We start from the raw sequence: 25616 nt of genomic DNA, 5'->3' as shown, positions 1-25616 counted from the left end.
CTACACCTTTCTCAAACCATTAAAAAACACTCATCAAACTAGGCTCTCTTTACCAAATTAATCCTTTAACTAGTCATTCTAGACTAAGCATCGCCAGGACTCATCTGTTCTCTATGCTTCTCCCATCTTTGCAAACCTTAACAAAACTGACCTTACCAAACTTGAATCAGCCTACAATAAAATAGCCAAGTTCCCCACTAGCTCCCCATATAGGTCCCACCACTGCCCTGCCCTACAGTTCCCACAACTAACCTATACCCAACTCGCCAACTAATATACCAGCCAGACAGAACCCCAGCCCTACAACAATTACTCCAACCATATGCCAACACTCGGCAACTCCGATCCTCACACAAAACACTCCTCCAAGTATCCAAAAGTAACAACAAAGCCGGGGTCGCCCTCTACTGCCACCACATTTCTAAACTTTGGAACTCAATCCCTCAACACATCCTAAACACTACCAACCTGCACCAATTCAAAACTCTGCTCAAAGACCACCTCACTAACAACTGGCTCTGCTTCTGCACCAAGCCAGGCTAATACCACATAAGCCCACATCAAATTTCATCCCCTAAATTTTATAGTCTCCATGTGTACCCCGCTTCCACTTGTTAACACCACCTATCAGCTATCTACAATAAGAGTATAATTTGATAATTTCTTTTCTTTTGTAAAGGTATACATATCTACCCATATTCAAGTATACTCAAATGATCAACTAAAGATGGACCCCTGCCCACAAAAAAAAAATTTTTTTCACTGAAAACCCATTTGATCGAATTCTATTTGGTTGAAAATGGAATATACCAAAAAAGCCAACAACTCATTGGAATACACACGGCAAAACAACACTTTAATACAAAATAGTAAAAATATAAAACATGTGAGCGCTTTCAGAGTCCTCTCTGCTTTCTCAGACATACTACAGTAACTGCTGCTCTTTTTTAAATAATGATACATCTTGTTCATATCCAATCAGTTAACAGCATCTTGATTGAATAAAAATTAAAGGCATATACTATACAAACGCTATATAAACAATCAATCATATAAATAGTGAACTAAAAATATATGTAAAAAACTGTAAAAACATGCTCTATAAAATTAGATAGTGGTAAAACTGTAAAATATATGTACAAATATTAGAAGATGTGACCAAACATAATCAATGTTTCAAAGCCCTGTTCCTAAGGAAAGGTTTCAGTGAGACCTTACTATTTAGTCCAGATGGTCTGTCAGCCTGAAGCCAAATTATCCATTCTTGTTCTGAGGCTTCGGTCTTGTTGTTCATGTTCCCACCTCTTTTATTATCTTGTATGACATGTAACACTAGAAACTTGAAGGTGTGTGTGGCTCCCTCCTTTATAATATGCATCGCTAACGCACTTGTCTCTTTTTTTTTTTTATTTTTAATGTCCCTTACATGTTCTAGGACTCTTATCTTTGAGTAGCTGATTAGTTTTGCCTACATAGTAGGCTGGGCATTTTGTACAGAAACCAAAGTGTACAACATTCTTACTATAACAGTCTATATAAAAGCGTGTATCAATGCTGAACTTTCTAATCGGGTGTGTATACTTCCCCCCTCCAAATATGAAGGGGCAGGCTGTACACCTTCTACATGGAAAGGTACCTAGCCTATCAGACCTTGCATAGTGGTCTCCATCTAACTTCTTATAGCACAACTGTCTTTTTAATGACATGTTTTTGAAGGTAAAGACAAATATATTGCAAGTATGTTAGTACATTTAAGTAACACTGATACTTATTGTGAGATTTCTGCAACTCATGTTAAAGCCATTACAGATAGACTGCAAGTTTTTTTTTTGTTTGATATGTTAATAACAGGCATGATTTCTGAGCCACTTTTTGAATATTTCAATGTAGAGTACCCAGTGACTCCAATTATGTATGGTCTACCAAAAGTCAATAAAAACATAGAAAGCCCACCCATGCGACCTATAGTATCTAGTCGGGGGTGGACGACAGAACCACTGTCAATATATGTTGAGAAAAACCTGAATCCTGTACTTAAGGAATGTACTACTGTCATATTGGACACTAAAGATTTTTTGAGAGACCTTCGTGCACATTTGGAGGGTATAGATGATCAATGTTGGCTTGTTACTCTTGATGTAGAGTCCCTTTTCACAGTTATTCCCCATTCTTGGGGCATAGACAATGTAAGGGAACTACTTAATAGAAAATACCAAAATTCGACTTATTTGTACCTTACTTGAGATCATCCTAGAAAATAATATCTTTGTGTTTGGCGACAAGTTTTATATACAGAAGATTGGCATGGCTATGGGCACTGCTTGTGCCAATAACTACGCCAACCTAGCACTTGTACAATGGGAAACTGAGAATATTTTGACAGGTAACGTTTTTGCTAAGTCTGTTATATGGTACAAGCGTTTTGTTGACTATATTTTTCTGTTGAGGCATGATAACGAAGATAATTTGCAGCAATTTCTAAATTTCATTAATACCATTACCCCATTTTCGAATTTCACATACAAATGCTCAAATAGAGTTTCTAGATGTAAAAGATACAAGAGATGCACTCAATTTTGTTCATACCTCCATGTACAGGAAACCCATTAGAAAGAATAATGTTCTACATAGTAGTAGTATGCACCCTAACTAAACTAAAACCAATGTGATCAAAGGACAGATAGTTAGATGCATGAGGCTATATAATGATGATGATAGTTTGTCCCAGGCACTTACCCTGTTAAAACATGAATTTATTGAAAGGGGATATAATGCCAGAGATATAGACAAACAAATAATAGTGGCTTGGAATGAGAGAAGAGAGAGGTACAAGCCCTATTATGATAGGACGAGAACCAACCAGGATAACCAAAGTAACTATGCCACCAGTACCACAGTAACCAGGAATCCAGAGAATGAAGTATTACGTTTTCCATTAACATTTGCAAGTAATATCAGTACAGTCTGTGATATAATTAAAAATAATTGGGGCATATTGTTAAATGTGGATGAACTAGAAGGTGTCATAGGGGCTACACCATCGTTTATCTTCAAAAACAACATGTCATTAAAAAGACAGTTGTGCTATAAAAAGTTAGATGGAGAACACTATGCAAGGTCTGATAGGCTAGGTACCTTTCCATGTAGAAGGTGTACAGCCTGCCCCTTCATATTTGGAGGGGGGCAGTATACACACCCAACTAGAAGGTTTAGCATTGATACACACTTTTATACAGGCTGTTATAGTAAGAATGTTGTATACTTTGGTTTCTGTACAAAATGCCCAGCCTACTATGTAGGCAAAACCAATCGGCTACTCAAAGATAAGTCCTAGAACATGAAAGGGACATTAAAAATAAAAAAAGAGACAAGTGTATTAGCGATGAATGTTCTAAAGCTTTTAGTGTTACATATCATACAAGATAATAAAAGAGGTGGGAACATGAACAACAAGACCGAAGCCTCAGAACAAGAATGGATAATTAGGCTTCAGGCTGACAGACCACCTGGACTAAATAGTAAGGTCTCACTGAAACCTTTTCTTAGGAACAGGGCTTTGAAACATTGATTATTATGTTTGGTCACATCTTCTAATATTTGTACATATATTTTACAGTTTTACCACTATCCAATTTTATAGAGCATGTTTTTACAGTTTTTTACATACATTTTTAGTTCACTATTTATATGATTGATTGTTTATATAGTGTTTGTATAGTGTATGCCTTTAACTTTTATTTATTCAATCAAGATGCTGTTAACTGATTGGATATGACCGAGATGTATAATTATTTAAACAAGAGCAGCAGTTACTGTAGTATGTCTGAGGAAGCAGAGAGGACTCTGTGAATGCGCTCACATGTTTACTATTTTGTATTAAAGTGTTGTTTTGCTGTGTGTATTCCAACGAGCTGTTGGCTTTTTTGGAATATTATACTTTTATCGTTGGTTACTTTATCCAGATTCAGGGGATCTGTGTTTGATAGAAAATGGAATATAGCCCCTGCCCCACTTCAGTGCTATGCTGGAGTGAAAATATAAAGTTAGGGGTTGTGTGGAGTGCATAGCCCCCCCACATAATTGCAGTGTATTCACTATTATATACTTGTGCATCCATTAAAAATACATTGAAACATATAATGTCAGTAAATACTAGTTACAAAATGGGGGGCTACACCCCCCCGCCCCCCCCCCCAACTTTATATTCTCACTCCAGGGTTGCACTGCAGTGGGGCAGGGGCTATATTCCATTTTCGACCAAATGGAATTTGAAGTGGGCTGCGTGAAATCATTTTTGACTAAATCTAATTTGACCAAAAGCAGTAGACACATATATATATATATATATATATATATATATATAAAATATAGATTGATGTGTGTGTGTATGTGTGTGTGTGTGTGTATATATATATATATATATATATATATATATATATATATATATATATATATGACTTTACTATATTGTAATAACTTTCTCCTATTCACTAAAGTACCTATTTTATATTGTACTTTCTTTATTGTCTCTAGATATTTCTGTTAAATTCTGTGTAAAACTGACACTGTACCTGTCAGTGTTGTTGTTTTATTGGAGCTTTTCTCCCCGGGCCTCCTCTTAAAATGGGCTCACACCCAGACGGACTATCCTGGTCAACAAATGTAAAATAAATAAACAAGTATATGTGTGTGTGTATATGTAATATATGTATAGTGTGTATATGTATGTATGTATATGTATGTATATATATATATATATGTATATATATGTGTATATATATATATATATATATATATATATATATATATATATAGAATTTGTTTGCCAAGAAAGTCTTACTGGGCAACTAAGCTCCTTTTCAGCAGAGGCTTAGGGAGAAACGTCCCACAAAAAAATAGTAGAAGTTTTACATATCAACAAACAGAATACTCGTGTTACATTTAACAGTATTACATACAAGCTCACAAGAACGATTTACAGTAGTTTATACAATATACAGAATGGCTGGGTGTCAATAGCAGCATTACATACAAACTGAGGATAAATAAAGTAGATAATTTTGAAATGAAGAAGTATATTTTGCAACAACATAGCTGGCGTTGGGTGCAGTTTAATAGTGCATTAGGTCAGATATAATTATATGCATTTTGTCATAAGAAGAGTAGAAGACAGAAAAATAAGAGTCACTGACATGTATGTGTACATAGGGGAGGTGGTTTAGGAATGATTTAGCCTGGGGAAGAGCAGGGGGCATAGTCAGGAGTCAGTCAAGCAGGAACTGTTTTAGTTTGTCTTTGAAGAGGTGTGTGTTAAGGAGTCTGGTTGGAGTGGGAATAAAGTTCCAGGATTTTGAGGTACAGTTGGAGTAAAGAGCATTTCCTGTTTTGTTGTAAGCTTTTTGAATTGAGAGGAGATGCTTGTCCGTAAAGCACATAGCTCTTTTGGTGAGGTGGAGTTGTAGTAAACTGCTTTGGGCATCGAGTTCCGAGGGTGAAAGATGTGGCCTAGTGAGCTAATGCACTGTGCTATAGTTGACAAGATGCTGGGTTCAGTACTTGGCAGGGGTGAATATATTCCTTCCAGGTTTCAGAACTCTATATGTGGACAATTCACATCAGTTTCTCCTGCCAGCCTGGTCGACGTGGGCATACTGATACAGTGTAGCAACTGCCTCATGTTCACTGACCGTCCTGTTCTAGCACATAATTCTTCTACTTGCAAGAAATACATCTGTATCAGTAACCAGGAATCCTTGCTCTCTCATGCCTCAGTCAGTACCCCTAACAAAGAGGAGATTGCCAGCACAAACACCACACTACCCACATCATGTAGCCAAGCACAGGACACACCCACCTATACAGAGGTCCTCAATAAAAACTTACTTAAACGGCAGAGACCTCCAAAACACACTCACAAGCATTCCACACACAGCAACAAACACATCACAGACAGCAGACAACACACTACTTTCTCACAAACACAGCCCATAAAGCACAACAGTAAACCAAGCATACTAGTCACTGGCAGTTCAGTTGTGAGACACACCAAAGTCCGCCTCACCAGGCTTGACGAGGAGATGATCACGGTCAGTTGTCTGTCATGTGTCAGGGTCTGCCACATCACGCATGCACTTAAGTCTCTCCACAACCGCTACAAGTATGACTCTGTCATTGTTCATGTTGGTGTGAATGACTTGAGACGTACCTCCCTGGGCTATATGAAGAGAGACATGATTAAGCTGTCAGATTGTGTCCTAGGCAGATATGACCCTAGTCCTAAGCAGCATCCTACCTTCGCCAAGAATGATACCACAGTACCAACAGAAAGTAATTGACTTCAATAATTGGCTTAGTTTCTGCTGTCATTCCAAGGGAGTCCAGTATCTTGTCTGCCTGGGATGACATGGTTGACAGGCGTCTATGCTTTGTCAGAGATGGCCTGCACTTGTCACCCCTCAGATTCAGGATTCTGGCCAAGGCTCTTGCCTCACCCATTCTACCATTTTTAGGCAGTGTCCCACAGACAAATCTTATAACATAAAAGGTCTGTCAAAAAGCAAATTGAAGATCATGCTGCTTAACGCTAGGAGCCTTATCCTGAAAATGCACTCACTGGATGCTCTCCTAGCACTGGAAGAGGCTGATATCTGTGCATTCATGGAAACTTGGTTCAAGGCTGCAGAGAGCACCTCTGCCTTACCCAGGCTATACCTCATTCCACATATTCAGACCCCAAAATGAAGTCTGGAGGACTAAGGGTGGTGGAGTTTCTATTTTCATTAAAAACAAGCACACCTCCAGACTGGTTTGCCAGCATGATGCACTAGAACTTCTCCAGGTGCAATTGACAATTGGCAAGACACCCATTGTAGCCATCTATAGATCCTCCTCCATGACTCAGGACACCCACTCCTCCTGCTTGGACCTACTTGACTCCATCAAGGTACCCCCTAACACCCTGATCCTTGGTGACTACAACTACCCCACCATAGATTGGCTGAATTATTCCTGCTCTAATGCATTCACCCAATGACTCCTTGACTTAATCAGTTCTAATGCAATACACCAGCTCTTCTAATCCCCCACCAGGGGAGATAGCATTCTAGACTTGGTTCTCACCAACATGGGTGACCTCTGCACCACTCCCATAGTAAGTTCTTCCCTGATGAGATCAGACCATTGATCTATCTCATTTGAAGTGTCTGTCCCACCCAACCCCTCCCCAGCCATAACCAGGCTAAAAAGCTTCTCCAAAACTGACTACAGCCTTTATAAGGGAGGGTATCAGTAGTTTCACACCGCTGCCCCCTTCAGAGGATGCAGGCAAATATGCGGAACAGTATGCCAGTGCAGTATACAAGCACCTGTAGAACTGCATGGACTCAGCCAATCCCAAAAGAACTAAAACCTGCTCCTCAAGGAAACACAAACCTATGTGGTGGACATCCTGTATCAACAAGCTTTACAACAAAAGGAAGAAACTGTAGTCCGAGAGTAAAATGACACAAATTCCAAGTTGGAAGAACTCCCTCCTTAGCCTCAACAAGCAAATTAGATCACTAGTGAAAACCTCCAAAGCCAGTTATGAATTGAAACTAGCCTCTGAAGCAAAGGCTAACCACAAAGCCTTTTTCAGTTGCATCAGAAGCCTCCGTGGCAAAGCCCAGGATTGTTCCGAATTAGTTCTTAATGGTACCACTTACAGTGATACTGTTGACTTAGCCAACCTGCTAGCTGATAGGTTCAGCCAAACTTCATCCCCTGTCCCCCCCCAAAGGCCCATTCAACATCCCTGATACCTGCTGCGCACCTTGCATCTCCATAGATCAAGTGTTAAAGGCCCTATCCAAGGCAAAGAACACAGCTTCCATGGGACCTGGTAGTATCTTAGGCTGTATTCGGCAACATCTCCATCAAGAACTAGCCTCGCCATTGAGCACCCTATTCAACCATAGCCTAAGTACAGGCTTCATTCCAGCAGAGTGGAGAACTGCTACTGTTACCCTTTGCACAAAGGTGTTGCCACTACTGACCCTGGAGACTATCACCCCATTAGCTTGACAAGTCTGATCTGTAAGGCCATGGAGCGTATTATTATTATTATGCCTATGTTCTTGTTTATGAGGTCCAATCTCCAAGCACTTTGACACCACCCATTTCGGATTTGTCAAGAACCTATCTTGCCTGTTGAAACTGGTTGACTTTTTTGAGACTGTCACCAAGGCACTGGATGAGTGAAAGTCAGTACATTACAGCTTACCTTGACTTGGCCAAAGCATTTGATACAATCCCCCACTCTGGTATCATTGAAAAGCTAACATAACTTGGCGTAAATCCCTTTCTCATCAGGTGGGTGGCCATCTGGCTGACTGATAGGACCCACAAGGTCAAAATAGGTGCCACCACCTCTGACAGAAGACCTGTCACTAGTGGTGTCCTCCAGGGATCAGTCATGGGACTCCTGTTGTTTGGCATGTACTTCTTAGAGGTCCAGGCAAAGACAAAAGGCCTATGGCTGATCAAGTTTACGGGCAACTGTAAGTTGGGTGCTTTCATTGAATCCACAAGTGATATTAACCTATTTCAAGAGGGTCCCACAGCAGCACATGACTGGTGCCAAAGTCATGGCCTAAGTTAAATGCAAAAAATGTATTATCATACAATTCGGCAAAAACACGGCCCCTACTGATTACCACATTAACGGCAAATCCCTAAGCACACAACCTTTGGTGAGAGACCTGGGTACACAAGTTGACAACAGTCTCACATTTGACCATCATGTAGCAGCAGTGGTCAGAAAAGCCTTTTACTTGGTTCATCTCACAAATATAAGGATTGCATTCAGAAAGAAAGGTTATTACTTCTCTCTACTCCTCCCTTGTTAGGTCAGTAATCAAGTGCAACGCCCTGTTTGATATGTACCTCTTCAAACATCTGCACCTACTGGAAAAGCCATAGAAATACCTCACAAAGAGAATGCATGGCCTCCAACACCTGTCCTATGTAGACAGGCTCAAATCATTATCACTGTACTCCTGTATCGTACAGCTTGCTCAGAGGTTGTCTGTATCTCACCTGTAAGGCAATCTCAGACCGTGCTGTACTAGAGATGCTCCATGTCCATAAGTCTTAGTACCCGATCGAAAGGCGTAAATCTAATATGCGACATTAACAAAAACCTACTGGAGAGACAGGTTTGTCTCCCAGAGGCTGCACCTTCTCTGGAATAGACTCCCCACACACTTCAAACAAAGCATGTCACTGACCCTCTTCAAGCGCAACCTTGAGTGGATGGGTAACCACAAATTTGTCCCAGGAGCTCTACCTATGTCCCTCATTGACAGGGGCGACAGGTGCTGATTGAAGTTTCTTATTTGGGGATAAACTCTTGGCTAGGCTTGTAATGGCCCCAGGGCCATTAGCCTAGTAATCTGCTTTGATTGTATGATCTATGCGCAAATTGACATTGAGTAGGTGAGATAGCGCAGGTGAATTCAGGTGTCTGATATCAATGCAATGATGTGTGGAGGAGGGGTTGTTGCAAGCACATCTGGCTATTTATAATGTACCTATGTGATCTGTGTTCTCTGCAGCACTGTGGATGTGCTCTTTTTGCCTCAGCTTGAGCCTGTGCCACTACCTGAAATAGAAATATGCCATCAGCATCAGAATTGTAAATACTATAAGCAAGCTTTCTTATCCTTGAATATCATCTTGCATATTCTACACTTGTTTGTATCTTTGTAATGCTGTTATTCTGCGGAGCTTTTCTCCCCTAGGCCACTGTTGAAAAGTGGCTCTTGTGGTCCAGATGAACTTTCCAGTAATCAAATGCTAATAAATAATTGTGTGTGTGTGTGTGTGTGTGTGTGTGTGTGTGTGTGTGTGTGTGTGTGTGTGTGTGTGTGTGTGTGTGTGTGTGCGCGCGCATATGTAGAGTAATTTGATATTGCACCCAGTCAGAAAACTAACTGCTGTACTAGTAAGTCTCCCTATTATGCAAAAATAAAAAAAGAGAGAGAGAAATTCCAGTTAAATGGATGAAAGACTGTACTGATACTCATAGCTAAATGGATATATGGGATCTGGGATATAGTGAATGAAGTAGCTGATAGATTGGGATATCGGAACTCATTTAAGACATAAGTCATTGTAATTGTCATTCCTAAAACCTTGAATGCCAGGTAATGTATTCATTACACACTCTACCCTAATATAGGTATATCTACACACACGTCTGTTTGTTTGTGTACTTATGAAAAAGAACCTAAAGGTAGCTATATATAATATATGTAGCTATAGTCAGTGGGTGACCAGGCTTCACTTATTAGCCTGAGCACTGGAGAAGTTGATCAGCTGCTAGTTTGTCCATCCTGTGGGGTGCGGTCTTTTTGCATCCTTCCCCAGGTGCAGCACCTATAGGTGCATGGTGTCTGCTGCCCAGTGGCATGGGATTAGGAGTGTAAGAAAGGCCAGACTTCGTAATCATTGCCTGTTCACTTCTGCCCCCTCATGCTTCATGTTTAATAAGTGAACTCTGATCGCCTGGGTCTCAGTCACGGTTCTATCACTCTGTACTAGGAAGCAAGGCTATCTTTAGATGATAAGAAGGGTACAGTGTTGTTGTGATATTCATCTGTATTTAACTTTACCTCTCCTTTTTTGGGGATAATATTTCTAAATTTGGTTCTGTTGCTTCTTTATCTATATATATATATATATGTATATATATATATATATATATATATATATATGTGTGTGTTAATGTATATTACATTTCAGCATTCACAAGAATCTGTACTTTTACAGTGATTCTCAACATCAGCACAGAGCTGCAGGGTATTTTTGTAACAGCACTTTAAAATGAAAGGGCCTCATATTGGCAGTTGTGAAGTCTACATACTTTCACCTTAGGAACATATCCAGAACTAAACTCCTTTTACCCAAGTTTAACCTGGAAACTGATCCATGTACTGGTTTCACCCTGTCTAGGACATTGCACGACACAGTACCTTGTGCTTTTAGGCACTGGCCTGATTCAGCTATGGTACGGGCAAAATTCTGCAACTTGACATTCCTAGATTTGATTATCTTGTGTAATATGGGAATTGCACTGGCTGTCACACTGGCTGTCAGACATAACCTGGTCACTTTTTAAAATTATGGTCTTTAATACTTAGAGAGCTATATGTGACCATGGTCCCTGTTGCTCTCCTACTTTGGACAGATTAGAAGAGTCTTCGTGGGTTCTGTTCAAGCACCTTTATTTAATACAGACACATCATGGTAGAAGTTTACTGACTTTAACTTAAGTGACTTATATACAAACTAACTACTTCAATCATACATGCTCACTCTCTGGCTGCACTCTCAAAATGGCACTAGGAATGGTATGTGCCTGACTTTTATACGTGCACGCATAGTCTTTGACATGCTTCTTAAAGACACGGCACACAGCACGTGCACTCTGATCTACATCCTCCCTCTTGGAGAGAATGAAACATGCAATGTTATGAATCTTTTTGGCATGCAGGTATCACACGCAGACAGTTCTTTGTCATGCATTACAAGATAAGCTACATATATAGACAGTTAGGTCCACATTCCTGCATATTTCACACTGTGTCTGGATACTCGTCCATATCGTGTGACATAAAACTGGGAATTAGGCTTGGCAGTTGGTGCTATCTGTACAATGTTTGATCATAGAATTGTTTGTAACATCTTCAGGAATGGAATCAGAGGTAGGAACACACTCTGGAATGGGAACAACATTTGGTTCACTCTGAGATCTAGAGTCTGTGTCACTGAAACAATGTTGTGAAGATGATGGTACAGGAAGTAGATGCCTTCGGTTTCTCCTGTACTCTGTACTCTCGGATTCTACAAGGTAGGATCTCAGCTCGGCACATGTACCTGTGACTTGAGCAATCCAGCTGAAACGTTTCGCCATTTTTATTCTCACTGTCTCCCTCAATGGATGAAGAAATCTGCTCGATTTATCATAACTGGACTTCTGAAACCAACAGACCAGCAAGAAACAAACTTTTTGAAAAACAAAAAAGAGTGTTGAATAGTCAAGAACGTCCAAGTGCCTTAACGCAGTTTTATTAAAATACAAAATAAATAGCGTTTTCGCTACTACATGCAAGTAGCTTCCTCAGAGGCTAAAACACAGAAGAGGCGCCAAACAGTTTATATACTGTAGGCAGCCTAATTAAAATCAGCTGACATTGTTAAAACATCACTTCCTTAAAAGTTACAAACAGTTTTTCTTTAAGTTATTTTCCAAATCAATCCTAATGGTCGATCCTAAAAAATTTTTTAACAATTAGCAACAGAGATGTATCATATCCATATGTTAATAAGAAGACTTTGTGGAAAATACATATCTGTTGTTATAAGTAAGCCCTATTTTAATGTAAAATGTAAAAGGACTAAAAATCAAGTATAACTAAATATGTATAATCAAGTGTACACAGGTTAAATGTACTGGCCAAAACCTGTCATAAGTAATTTCTTAATGCGGAGCAAGTTCATCAACGTAAATAAGCCTTATATTTTAGCACAGGGGCTATATTACAACTTTCGTTTAAACCTGGCATATTAAAGGCATCCAGTTTGAGTTGCCAGTATAATTCTAAAGTTTCTAACAACAAGGAGGTAGGTCCACCCCTAATAGATTTTTGTTTACAGTCAATGCCCATGAAAACAAAACTATGTCCTTGATTAAATTCAACATGTTTGGCAAGAGCATTCTCAGTTTTGTTGTTTCTGATGGCATATATATGTTGATATATGCGCTCTCTGAATTTTCTGTCAGTCTTTCCGACATAAAATGCCGGACAGCAAACACAGAGAGCCACATATACAACTGATTTTGTGTCACAATTTATTTTGTGATTAATCCAAAATCTTTGTTGTCCTATACTAAAAGAACTACCGATTTCACAACATGGCACCAGTTACAGGACCCACAAGTGAAGCACCCTTTGATTTTTTGAAGGCTATAGTTTGGTGCATTGGTTTGTAACAACTCTTTAATGTTACTACCTCTCCTAAATGTAACTTTAGGTCTATTACCTAATTTCTCCACGAGAAAAGAATTATTAGTAATAAAGTACCAATTCTTCACAATAATATCTGATAGTTCTTTAGAATTCAAATTATAAATAGTGGAGAAGGACAAGGAGAAGTCACACCTAGGTTCCTCTGACGCAGTGCCAGGGCTGAAACCTGTTTCTATCAAACCAATTGTAGCCCCTTCTTCAATGGAAATCTTATTACGGTCACTAGATATTAAAGGGCAAATTATTCCATTAACTCTCTTATTGGAAACTTCCAGTATCACCTCCTCAATCAAAGAGGTAGGATAACCTCTATCCAGGAAGAAACTGTTCAACAAAATACATTCTTCCTCAAAATCTTTTAATTCACTACACATCCTGACCGCCCTCACAAGTTGGCCTTTAACAATTCCTTTCTTTAACTTATATGGGTGGGCACTTGTGTAGTGTAGGAATGAGTTAATGTATGTGTCCTTTCGAAAGATGGACGAGGTGAATCTGTGGTTCACAAGATCCTTCCTCAGTTTCACGTCCAAGTAGTCCATTTCATTGGTATCAAACTTAGATGTGAACCTGAGGAAATCTGTTGTACCATTGAAATAATCTACCAAGAGACATGCCTCATCTTCATTGCCCTTGAACAAAATGAAAATATCGTCAAGGTATCTAGTGTAGTGGCGTATTCTATCCTTCCATAATGGGTGATTCAGAACAAATTTCCTCTCCCAATACGCCATAAACAGGTTCGCCACTATGGCACCACATGGAGAGCCCATAGCGACTCCTTGTTTCTGAATGAAAAAGTCTCTTCCAAAAACAAAGAAATTAGAGGATAGAACTATATCTAAGAGTTCAGTTATATTATTGGTCTCCTCTTTTGGTGCATTTAATTCAGTTAGTAACAATTCCAACCATTCTATAGCCTCCAAATGTGGTATAGAAGTATATAAGTCGACAACGTCGACTGTTAAGAAATTGTACCCACTGTCAAAGGAAATATTATTAATACTTCCTAAAAAGCTCCATGAGTCCTTACATATGCTTGGAATGTATTGCAAGTATTTGTTTAACAAAAAGTCAATGTACTTAGCTGTTGGGTATGAGATAGAGGACCTTCCATCAACAAGAGCCCTCATAGGTGGGTCACCAAGATTCTTATGAATCTTGGGTATACCAAACATGACGGGCGTCCTTGGTTGTGTGATGTTAATATAATCATAAGTATCATGGTCTATCCTTCCTTCAATAAACAAGTCCCTGAAATAACCCTTTGTTCTTTGCACACAAGTATTCATCTCATTAAGAGAAGAAGGATTGTATGCAGGTGTATCCAGAATTGTTAACATTTTTTCATTATACAATTCGTATTCAAAAACAACAAGCCCCCCTCCTTTGTCTGGTTTCATAACTCTGACGCAGGAATCTTTAAATTGGTTAAGGGCCTGCAACTGGTCTTTTGTTATGTTAAAAGTACTTTTCGTAGCCCCCTTCCTTTTATCCAAGTGTCTGATATCTAACTCACATGCATTTTCAAAAATGCGTAGTCCTACATGTAAAGGGGGGTTAAAAATGCTCGGAAGTTTCAAGCCATTTCTCTCTTCTCCAGTAGTGTTGTTGAATAGAAGCTTTAAATTAAGCTTCCTAACATAGCATTTAAGGTCGATAAGTACTTTAACTATGTCAAAATGTTTAGATGGAACAAAATTATACCCTAAAGAAAGTAGCTCAACCAATTCTGTCTCAAGGACAAGCGAAGAAAAATTATATATAATAAAGTCCCCTTTCCTGTTCTTGACAATTTTAGGGTAGTTAGAAGTATCTAAGGTGAGTATTTGGGGATTCAATTCTTCCACTTCTTGTTCTTTTTCCTACCCTGCTCTTGATTCGGGGCTTTCCCTAAAAAATGCTGATGGTCATTATTCAAGTGGGCAGCATTTGAAGGTTGAGCCTCCGTCCCCCCTGTTTTGTTCTTATTCCTATTACTTCTTCTGACTACATTCCAATTGTTAGTGGGGTTTGTGGATTCACCCTCTTCAAGGTCTTCAGTACCCTCTTTTTCATTCCTCTCGTGCCCAGACCCCTGGGTTACTTCATGAGTGACAGGATTAACTAGTTTGGGATAGGCTATGTTAGAAGAATAAACATGTCTATCCCTAAACAGTTTTCTAGACTTCTGATTTTTCAATTTACTCATGTAAGCATCTATACTTGCAAAAATACGCTCATAGTCAAATTTAAATCTTTCAAAATGAACATACATTCTAATTTTCTCATCAATGTGAGCAATTTCTGCACTCAAAGTATCTATATGTGCTGAATAGTGTTTCACAATCAATTCTAAAAGATCTAAACCTTGTTTCTGAAACAATCCCTTCAAGTCAGTAAGAAAAGCATTGTCCGTAATAAGGCCTGAGGGTGTAAAATTGTTCCTCAAACCCTTGGGGACCAAGTTCTCAGTAATACACTGTTTGAAATAGGCTACCTCCAATTGTAGCTTACGAATCTTTAAAGTTTTATTGTCAAGAGTTTTTAACATGCCAGAAATGTCAAAATTGTCCTCTTTAGAGCGCACAGAATCCTGCACCGGCGGTCCATCATGAACAGGTTGTAAAAAAGAAAAAAAGTCACCTGTGTTGTTTATCCATTCAGCGGCTGATGTAACGCCAATAAGTGCCTTTTCTTGTGTTAGCCGATTAGAAGAACTCGGGCCCGCTCCTGGGATCCCCTTAGGGACATCCGTTGGAAACTGTTGTGTCCTTTGCTGCTGCCCTGGCGGTATACTGTCCCCTCCAGACCCGTTAACACTGCTATTCAGCGCTGATGACAAAAAGCCATCCGTGGCGGACAACAAATGCCCTTGGTGTGCAGCTGTAGCAGAAGCTGCATGGACTCCAACGGACCCCTCATCGGCTGCAGGTGCAACAGAACCGTTAGTTTGTGTAGAGCGGATTACTCCACGGACATCCGGAAGTGCAAGGTTAGCGGAACCACTCCCCCTTTCGATGATGTTAAGCCTGGAGTTGAACACATCCAGCCTTTGCGAAAGGCTGACTAATAAAGAAGCAATGTCTGTGTTATCGGGAGTATTAGTCCCGAACAAATTCGGACTGGGTGGACTAGACAAACACTCAGAAGCCATTAGAAACCAACAGACCAGCAAGAAACAAACTTTTTGAAAAACAAAAAAGAGTGTTGAATAGTCAAGAACGTCCAAGTGCCTTAACGCAGTTTTATTAAAATACAAAATAAATAGCGTTTTCGCTACTACATGCAAGTAGCTTCCTCAGAGGCTAAAACACAGAAGAGGCGCCAAACAGTTTATATACTGTAGGCAGCCTAATTAAAATCAGCTGACATTGTTAAAACATCACTTCCTTAAAAGTTACAAACAGTTTTTCTTTAAGTTATTTTCCAAATCAATCCTAATGGTGATCCTAAAAATTTTTAACAATTAGCAACAGAGATGTATCATATCCATATGTTAATAAGAAGACTTTGTGGAAAATACATATCTGTTGTTATAAGTAAGCCCTATTTTAATGTAAAATGTAAAAGGACTAAAAATCAAGTATAACTAAATATGTATAATCAAGTGTACACAGGTTAAATGTACTGGCCAAAACCTGTCATAAGTAATTTCTTAATGCGAGCAAGTTCATCAACGTAAATAAGCCTTATATTTTAGCACAGGGGCTATATTACAACTTTCGTTTAAACCTGGCATATTAAAGGCATCCAGTTTAAGTTGCCAGTATAATTCTAAAGTTTCTAACAACAAGGAGGTAGGTCCACCTAATAGATTTTGTTTACAGTCAATGCCCATGAAAACAAAACTATGTCCTTGATTAAATTCAACATGTTTGGCAAGAGCATTCTCAGTTTTGTTGTTTCTGATGGCATATATATGTTGATATATGCTCTCTGAATTTTCTGTCAGTCTTTCCGACATAAAATGCGGACAGCAAACACAGAGAGCCACATATACAACTGATTTTGTGTCACAATTTATTTTGTGATTAATCCAAAATCTTTGTTGTCCTATACTAAAAGAACTACCGATTTCACAACATGGCACCAGTTACAGGACCCACAAGTGAAGCACCCTTTGATTTTTTGAAGGCTATAGTTTGGTGCATTGGTTTGTAACAACTCTTTAATGTTACTACCTCTCCTAAATGTAACTTTAGGTCTATTACCTAATTTCTCCACGAGAAAAGAATTATTAGTAATAAAGTACCAATTCTTCACAATAATATCTGATAGTTCTTTAGAATTCAAATTATAAATAGTGGAGAAGGACAAGGAGAAGTCACACCTAGGTTCCTCTGACGCAGTGCCAGGGCTGAAACCTGTTTCTATCAAACCAATTGTAGCCCCTTCTTCAATGGAAATCTTATTACGGTCACTAGATATAAAGGGCAAATTATTCCATTAACTCTCTTATTGGAAACTTCCAGTATCACCTCCTCAATCAAATTATGGAAGGATAGAATACGCCACTACACTAGATACCTTGATGATATTTTCATTTTGTTCAAGGGCAATGAAGATGAGGCATGTCTCTTGGTAGATTATTTCAATGGTACAACAGATTTCCTCAGGTTCACATCTAAGTTTGATACCAATGAAATGGACTACTTGGACGTGAAACTGAGGAAGGATCTTGTGAACCACAGATTCACCTCGTCCATCTTTCGAAAGGACACATACATTAACTCATTCCTACACTACACAAGTGCCCACCCATATAAGTTAAGAAAGGAATTGTTAAAGGCCAACTTGTGAGGCGGTCAGGATGTGTAGTGAATTAAAAGATTTTGAGGAAGAATGTATTTTGTTGAACAGTTTCTTCCTGGATAGAGGTTATCCTACCTCTTTGATTGAGGAGGTGATACTGGAAGTTTCCAAAGAGAGTTAATGGAATAATTTGCCCTTTAATATCTAGTGACCGTAATAAGATTTCCATTGAAGAAGGGGCTACAATTGGTTTGATAGAAACAGGTTTCAGCCCTGGCACTGCGTCAGAGGAACCTAGGTGTGACTTCTCCTTGTCCTTCTCCACTATTTATAATTTGAATTCTAAAGAACTATCAGATATTATTGTGAAGAATTGGTACTTTATTACTAATAATTCTTTTCTCGTGGAGAAATTAGGTAATAGACCTAAAGTTACATTTAGGAGAGGTAGTAACATTAAAGAGTTGTTACAAACCAATGCACCAAACTATAGCCTTCAAAAAATCAAAGGGTGCTTCACTTGTGGGTCCTGTAACTGGTGCCATGTTGTGAAATCCGGTAGTTCTTTTAGTATAGGACAACAAAGATTTTGGATTAATCACAAAATAAATTGTGACACAAAATCAGTTGTATATGTGGCTCTCTGTGTTTGCTGTCCGGCATTTTATGTCGGAAAGACTGACAGAAAATTCAGAGAGCGCATATATCAACATATATATGCCATCAGAAACAACAAAACTGAGAATGCTCTTGCCAAACATGTTGAATTTAATCAAGGACATAGTTTTGTTTTCATGGGCATTGACTGTAAACAAAAATCTATTAGGGGTGGACCTACCTCCTTGTTGTTAGAAACTTTAGAATTATACTGGCAACTCAAACTGGATGCCTTTAATATGCCAGGTTTAAACAAAAGTTGTAATATAGCCCCTGTGCTAAAATATAAGGCTTATTTACGTTGATGAACTTGCTCCGCATTAAGAAATTACTTATGACAGGTTTTGGCCAGTACATTTAACCTGTGTACACTTGATTATACATATTTAGTTATACTTGATTTTTAGTCCTTTTACATTTTACATTAAAATAGGGCTTACTTATAACAACAGATATGTATTTTCCACAAAGTCTTCTTATTAACATATGGATATGATACATCTCTGTTGCTAATTGTTAAAAAATTTTTTAGGATCGACCATTAGGATTGATTTGGAAAATAACTTAAAGAAAAACTGTTTGTAACTTTTAAGGAAGTGATGTTTTAACAATGTCAGCTGATTTTAATTAGGCTGCCTACAGTATATAAACTGTTTGGCGCCTCTTCTGTGTTTTAGCCTCTGAGGAAGCTACTTGCATGTAGTAGCGAAAACGCTATTTATTTTGTATTTTAATAAAACTGCGTTAAGGCACTTGGACGTTCTTGACTATTCAACACTCTTTTTTGTTTTTCATAACTGGACTTCTGGATAGAACGCGATTTATCATAACTGGACTTCTGGATAGAACGCTTCTTGAGTAATTGAGCTTTTATGGTTCTGTTATTAGCTTTAGGCCTCAGTAAACTGGAACTAATAGGTAGCGTTGTTCTGGTTTGCCTTGATAGAAGTTTTGAGCAGATGAGTCATGATCGTCATGGGGTATGTTTTTGAGATTAAGTAAATTCAAAAAGACATCGGTATTGTCATGCTCTGACCTTTCTAGTAATTGTTTTGCACTTTGCACTGCACGTTCAGCCATTCCATTTGACTGTGGATATTCAGGACTACTAGTAACATGTACAAAGTCCCATTCTCTTGTAAATTTCTGAAACAACTGACTAGTAAATTGAGTACCATTGTCAGAAATAACTTTGTGTGGACTGAGAAATGACGTTTCAATTTAGTAATAACAGCAGTGGATGTTAGGTTAGGTAGTAAGTCAATCTCAAACAAGTTTTGAATAAGAGTCTACCAATACTAAGAAGTGTTGATTGTTCCACTCAAAGATATCAGTGGCTACTGTTGACCAAGGTAGTTCAGGAACTTGACTAAGCTGAAGTGATTTTCTTTGTAAATGCAGTCTTAATACTATTGCATACTGAACTAGAAGAAAATACTTTATCAATGTCCTTCAGTAATGAAGGCCAAAATACTAATTCTCTTGCTCTTCTCTTAGTGGATGCAGAACCTGGGTGACCATGATGCAAAATCTGGATATATTCTTGTTGTAAGGAAGCAGAAGCAACAATTTAGGACCTTTGAAAATAATGCCATTTTCCATCAACAGTTCATCTTTGTAAGGAAAATAGGTTTGCATTTCAGGATGGTACACTAGATTGCTTTGAGCTTTTGCAAAATTGGATCAGTGTTTGTGTAATCTCTTAATTTATCAAGCCTAGTGGTAGAAAAAATCTGGAAATCAGCTAGATAGAGCAGTTTGCCTTTTGTATAGATCAAAAAGTTGTACTTTTGCAATTTAAGCATCATTCTTTGCAATCTCACTGGAGCTGAATGCATAGGCTTCTTTAAAATAGTAACAAGGTTGGTGATCAGTTTCAATCTGAATAGCTGGACCATAAACATAATCATAAAACTTGGAACATGCAGACACTACTGCCAAAAACCCTCTCTCAATTTGAGCAGACTGCATCTCAGTTTGGTTAAGTGTTCTAGATCATAGGCTACTGGTCTGCTCTCTTGAAGTATAACTGTGCCAAGACCAAATTTTGAAGCATCACAGGAAAGAGTAACTGGTTAATTCATGTCATAGTATCTTAATATAGGTGGGGTGACAATATTCTGCTTAAGGTCTTCAAATGCCTTCTGGTGCTGTTCTAACCATGACCATGCAACATTTTTGCACGTCAGTTCTCTTAAAGGTGCTGTCAACTCACTGCAGTGTGGTATAAACTTGCCTAAATAGTTGACCATGTCTACGAAACACTGTAGAGATTGAATATTGTCTCGTGCTGACATTTCAAGGATATTTGATTGCTTGGTCTGGTCTGGTCTCAAGCCAGTACTGGTAAATAAATGACCTCTATATGTAACTTCTGGTAGCTTGAATTTGCACTTCAGAGGACTGAGCTTCAAGTTTACTTCATGTGCTCTGTCTTCAGGTTTCTGTCATGCTCTGCTTAACCATTGCCTCAAACTAGTAATCCATCTACTATTATGGCACAAGGATAACCTGAAAAAACGTGTTCCATTGCACGCCGGAAGACTTCACTTGCAGAATTTATTCCAGATGGCATCCTTAGAAATCTGTATCTGCCGAACAGGGTACCAAAAGTTGTTAGTAATGAGGATTTGCAATCAATCATCACTTCCCAAAATTAACTTTTTGCTTCCAAGACAGAAAAGACAGTGGCATTCAGTGTTAGGGCTGCGACCTTCGACCATGTGCATTGGATGATATGGTCTCTTCAATAACTTGTTCAAATCTCTTGGGTCAATACGTATTCTGATTTCATCTGAGCCTTTTTTGTGAGCTGCTACCATTGACGACACCCATTCAGTTGGTTCTGTAACTGGGCAAATTACACCTTGCTGCACCATTTTATCCAACTGATCCTTAACTTTATCCTGCATAGCTGTTGGAACTCTTCTTGACGGTCTGACTACTTTAGTGACCTCTGGGTCTAACTTCACGGAATACACAACTGGAAGTTTGCCCAACTTGTCATCGAAAACATCAGCATACTTTGAGAAAATGGCTTCAGAAAAATTGGACCTAGGAGATAGTTATGTGATTAACTTCTTTGGTAAAAGAAAGCAGATTCATTCTCAAACTTTCTTTGAGACCCGGGAAAGACTGTCCTGGCCTTTGGACTACATAGAATAACAAGTTGTAACAGTTCTTGGCCAAATAACATGAAAGCATCACTGATCCTTTGGTTTGAATTTCTTCACCTCCATAATCAGCAAGTTTTGTATTACTGGCCACATTGAGTTGTTCATTAGTTCTCATTTTAGCAAATGTGTCTGCTGATATAACATTACACTTTGAACCAGTGCCTGTTTTAAACTCTGTGGATTTACCATTGATCCAGACTGTACAAAACACTTAGCTCTTTGTCAGTACATTCACTGCATCAGCTCTTTCACCAACTACTGATGCACCATCTACATAGAAAGTTGACTGCTGCAGTTCTACTTGCTCAACTCACTTTTTTTTGTGTGACCTTCTTTACAGCTGTGGGAGGTTTACTGGATTTGCAAAACTTTTGAAAATGGTTCCATTTTTTACACTTGTGACATTGCTGACCAAATGCTAAGCTCTCTCTCTCTCTCTCTCTCTCTAATAGATTCATGATTTGCACCACAATTGCAACAGTTAACAATAAAGCTGGACTTTGGTTTTGATGATTCACACTTGTACTGCACTGAGAAACATGCTCCTTTAACTGAACTAGTTTTGGAACTTGCTGGAAAACTACATGGTTTCCCTGGTGAGCCAGCAGGGGGTGTGGCTTCCATGTACTTAGGCCTACTTCTGTTTGCCACATGTTGCATGCTATCTACATTTGCTCTGGAGCTTGCTGAAACCATGCTCTTGTCACTTGCAAGGATACTTGTATGTTTTTTCTGTTATTTCATGGATTTGACAAATCTCTATGGCTTTACTCAACATTAAATCACTGTCACGAAGCGACATCTTCCTCACAGCAGCACTACTGATACCACACATGAGCTTGTCCTCCATTAACTCGTCTTTTAAGTCACCAAACAGATATGTTTTAACTTGGGTAAGTGTTCTAGGTCAGTTATATAAGCTGCAAAGGTTTCCCCTGGTTTCTGATCTCTCGTGTAAAAAACAAATGCTTCTCTAATGTAACATTTGTGTGGGGGTTACACATCTTTCTGAACTTGCCCATCACTCTGGATCTTCCTTTGATTCAGCCTGTACAACAATGATGATTTTCACCTTCTCCCTCCTAAACTGCTCGTGCATACAGAAATGAACACTCCCTTTCTATGGCCTCTGACCCATTTAAGTTTAACAAAATGAATGCCTTGGTGTATGCATTTTTATCTGAAAAAATATTCTACTCTTGCTCAAATATTCTCCAATTCTCTGCAGTATTCTGATCAAATGTGAGGGCTTTCAAAATCCATCTGCCACATTAACATGTACCAGTGAACGGTTTTGCAAATAAGCACAAACACATACACATACATATTTGCCAGAAATTTGTCAGTATTTGTAACTTTGCCCAGTAGCACAACAAGCCTCTGTATTACCGAACTTTGCAAAATAAGTCTGTCTCCGGCACTGTAATACTCTTGAAATTACTGTATTGCAAGAAATTACCTCTTATCAGTACAAGAAACATAAAAAACATATCAAATAACTGTACGATGCAAGCCTCTGTGTAACTGGTCTTTGCGAATAAACTGTACGCAGTGCACTGAAATTTCCTCAAAATGGCGGTACCTTGCTAGGCAACTGTTTACAGTGTAAGAAACACTCTGTAATGACTGTACTTTACGAATAGACACACCAAGAACAAGAAACTTTTCGAAATGGCTATACTTTGACTGTACTTCACAAAATAATGCACTTTGCACACAAACTCTTCGGAATACATGCACAGTAATAAGCACACACTGTAAGCACTTTTACACAGTTTGAGAAACATCGAATAACTGTAGTTATGCCCTTGGTACAATACAAAGTCGCAGTTATGCCAAAACACAGCACTTTGCCAAAAACATGCAGTCGCTTTGGTTTATTTACGCTTAGTGTGCCCTTTTTGCCTTATTATATTTGTTTTGCTAGTTTAATCTCTTTTCATGCCCATTGTACTTTTCTTTTGCTCGTGGCTACAAATATTAATCTCTGTGATCCCGGTTCTAACACCATGTTGCTCTCCTACTTTGGACATAGTAGAAGAGTCTTCCTGGGTTCTGTTCAAGCAGCTTTATTTTATACAGACACATCACAATACAAGTTTACTGAATTTAACTTAAGTAACTTATATACAAACTAACTATTGCAGTCATACATGTTCACTCTTTGGCTGCACTCTCAAAATGGCACTAGGCATGGCACATGCCTGACATTTATATGTGCACACTCCATCTTTGACGTGCTACAGTACACAGCATGTGCACTCTTATCTACAGCCCCCGTCTGTTTAAAACAGCTATTGGTGCTCTATGCCCTGATCCTCCATTTAAGATGAGCAGGTAAGTGGCTGTTGATGATTCCATGTAGTTGTTTAGGGGCAGCGGGCTGCCATTGCATTTGGCTTCAGCTATGTGGAACTCCCTGCCTACCTCAACTTTAGGCTCAGTGGACCTTGACTTATGGAAGATCCATACAGTATCTGTTCTAGGGGGTGGTTATTTAAAACCGAGAATAATTTTTATTGTTGAAATGTTCATCTTCCCTGCATTATGCAATTGCATTTAATTTGTTTTAATATGACCTCAGTGTTATCATGTTTTATTATTTTTTGTAGGCTTCATTGTTATTGTGAAGTATTTTGAATTCAGGCACCAAATTAAATACACTTTTAAACTTCCTAAGTTGACTTTTCCATGGTGCTTATTTAACAAATAAGAAAAGGGGAATATCTTTACTATTTGAAGTGGAGGTGTTTAGCAATGAGAGAAAGCTGGGATAAAAAGAAACTACATATGGTTAAATGTAAAAAGAGAAATGTGAAAATACATGTTTTACTATTAAACTAGAATTTTGAAACCTGATTGCTTCTTATTTTATATAAAGTCTTGACAATTTTTTTTCTTTCTGAAATTTACATGATTTAAATTTTTCATTTGTTTTTTTGTGTATTATTTAATGACTGTCACCTTGTTAGTAATAGCTTTGCATGCTAGAGGACTGATTTTTTTTCTTTTAAATCTTTTTGTTGTTGATAGTGTGGCTACTTGCATGATATGTATGCTTCTGCTGGTTTTGTGTAGTTGCTTGGTTGTTCATACACCTGCCAAAATATGAATGTGTGCTTGGAACCAGAGGAAATTAAAATACAAATTGGAAGGTACTTGTCATTGCCTCGCCAGCTATTTTGGCATGTGCTGGTGATATTAATGATCAATTTGCTTACAAAGCTAATGTTTAAGTGCTTGTTTTTCTTTCCCAGTCCAGTCATCTTTTTTTATTTATTTATTTTTTATTCCTTCAGCCTCATGGAGAGAAAGAGTTCACTTGGCAGCCTGAAGCTGAGGACGGTCTGAAACCTTCTCAGCAGGCACGCCCCACTGTCATCCGCTGGGCCGAGGGAGGGAAGGAAGTCTTCATCTCTGGATCCTTTAATAACTGGAACCAAAAGATTCCACTTATAAAAAGGTGACTATCATTCAATGCACCTGTCGATTTATTCACTAGGGCATTGTAGAGTTAACCTCAGGGTAATGAAATATAGGGAGGTGTGGATTGCATTTGCTTTATTGGTTGCCTCCCCAATTTTTTTTGAAAGATTTTTGTAGAGCTGTTGGTTATTGTCACAGCAAACGGGAATGAAATCTGTTACTTTGAGGGTCTCTAGTAGTATGTTAGTAGGTAGGAGTTAGGATGTCTACTCGTTCTTCAAGATGTCTTGTTCTATGCCTGGGGCATGTGTGACCCATGCTATTAATACTTTGGCATAATTGCAACTAGTTATCTGACTGTATTTGCCTTAATACGTCACAGTGATTTTTTGCTGACAGTGTAGTTTGCACTTTATGCCATCATGCATTGTAGATTAATTCCCAGATTCGGTGCTGAAAAGGAACTTCCTTAGCACAAGAATCTGGTAGTCTATTGGCCGTTTTGGGCCAATTTCTAGCTCTTTCAAGTCCCCCTGTATAAAACCCGCTTTAG

The 25616-nt window shown here is 38.6% G+C and overlaps 1 protein-coding gene across 3 annotated transcripts in view; it reads left to right on the top strand.

Annotated features, from left to right (window-relative positions):
* The window catches only part of LOC122790043 (5'-AMP-activated protein kinase subunit beta-2-like), a 145475-nt gene extending 120354 nt beyond the window's left edge, over positions 1-25121 (top strand). For 2 of the 3 annotated variants that reach the window (XM_044057604.1, XM_044057606.1), the window contains exon 3: positions 24937-25121. In XM_044057604.1, coding sequence (XP_043913539.1) covers positions 24937-25104 — 168 coding nt within the window. In that variant the 3' untranslated portion in view covers positions 25105-25121. The remainder of the gene's footprint in view (positions 1-24936) is intronic. The other variant, XM_044057605.1, reaches the window with a different exon arrangement.
* Positions 25122-25616: the final 495 nt, after the last annotated feature.

Source organism: Protopterus annectens, chromosome 15.part0 (assembly GCF_019279795.1).
Source record: "Protopterus annectens isolate FY-2018-M chromosome 15.part0, PAN1.0, whole genome shotgun sequence".
In the NCBI taxonomy this organism is placed as follows: domain Eukaryota; kingdom Metazoa; phylum Chordata; order Ceratodontiformes; family Protopteridae; genus Protopterus; species Protopterus annectens.
The sequence above is the reverse complement of the archived record's forward strand: the minus strand, read 5'-3'. Positions and strand labels throughout refer to the sequence as shown.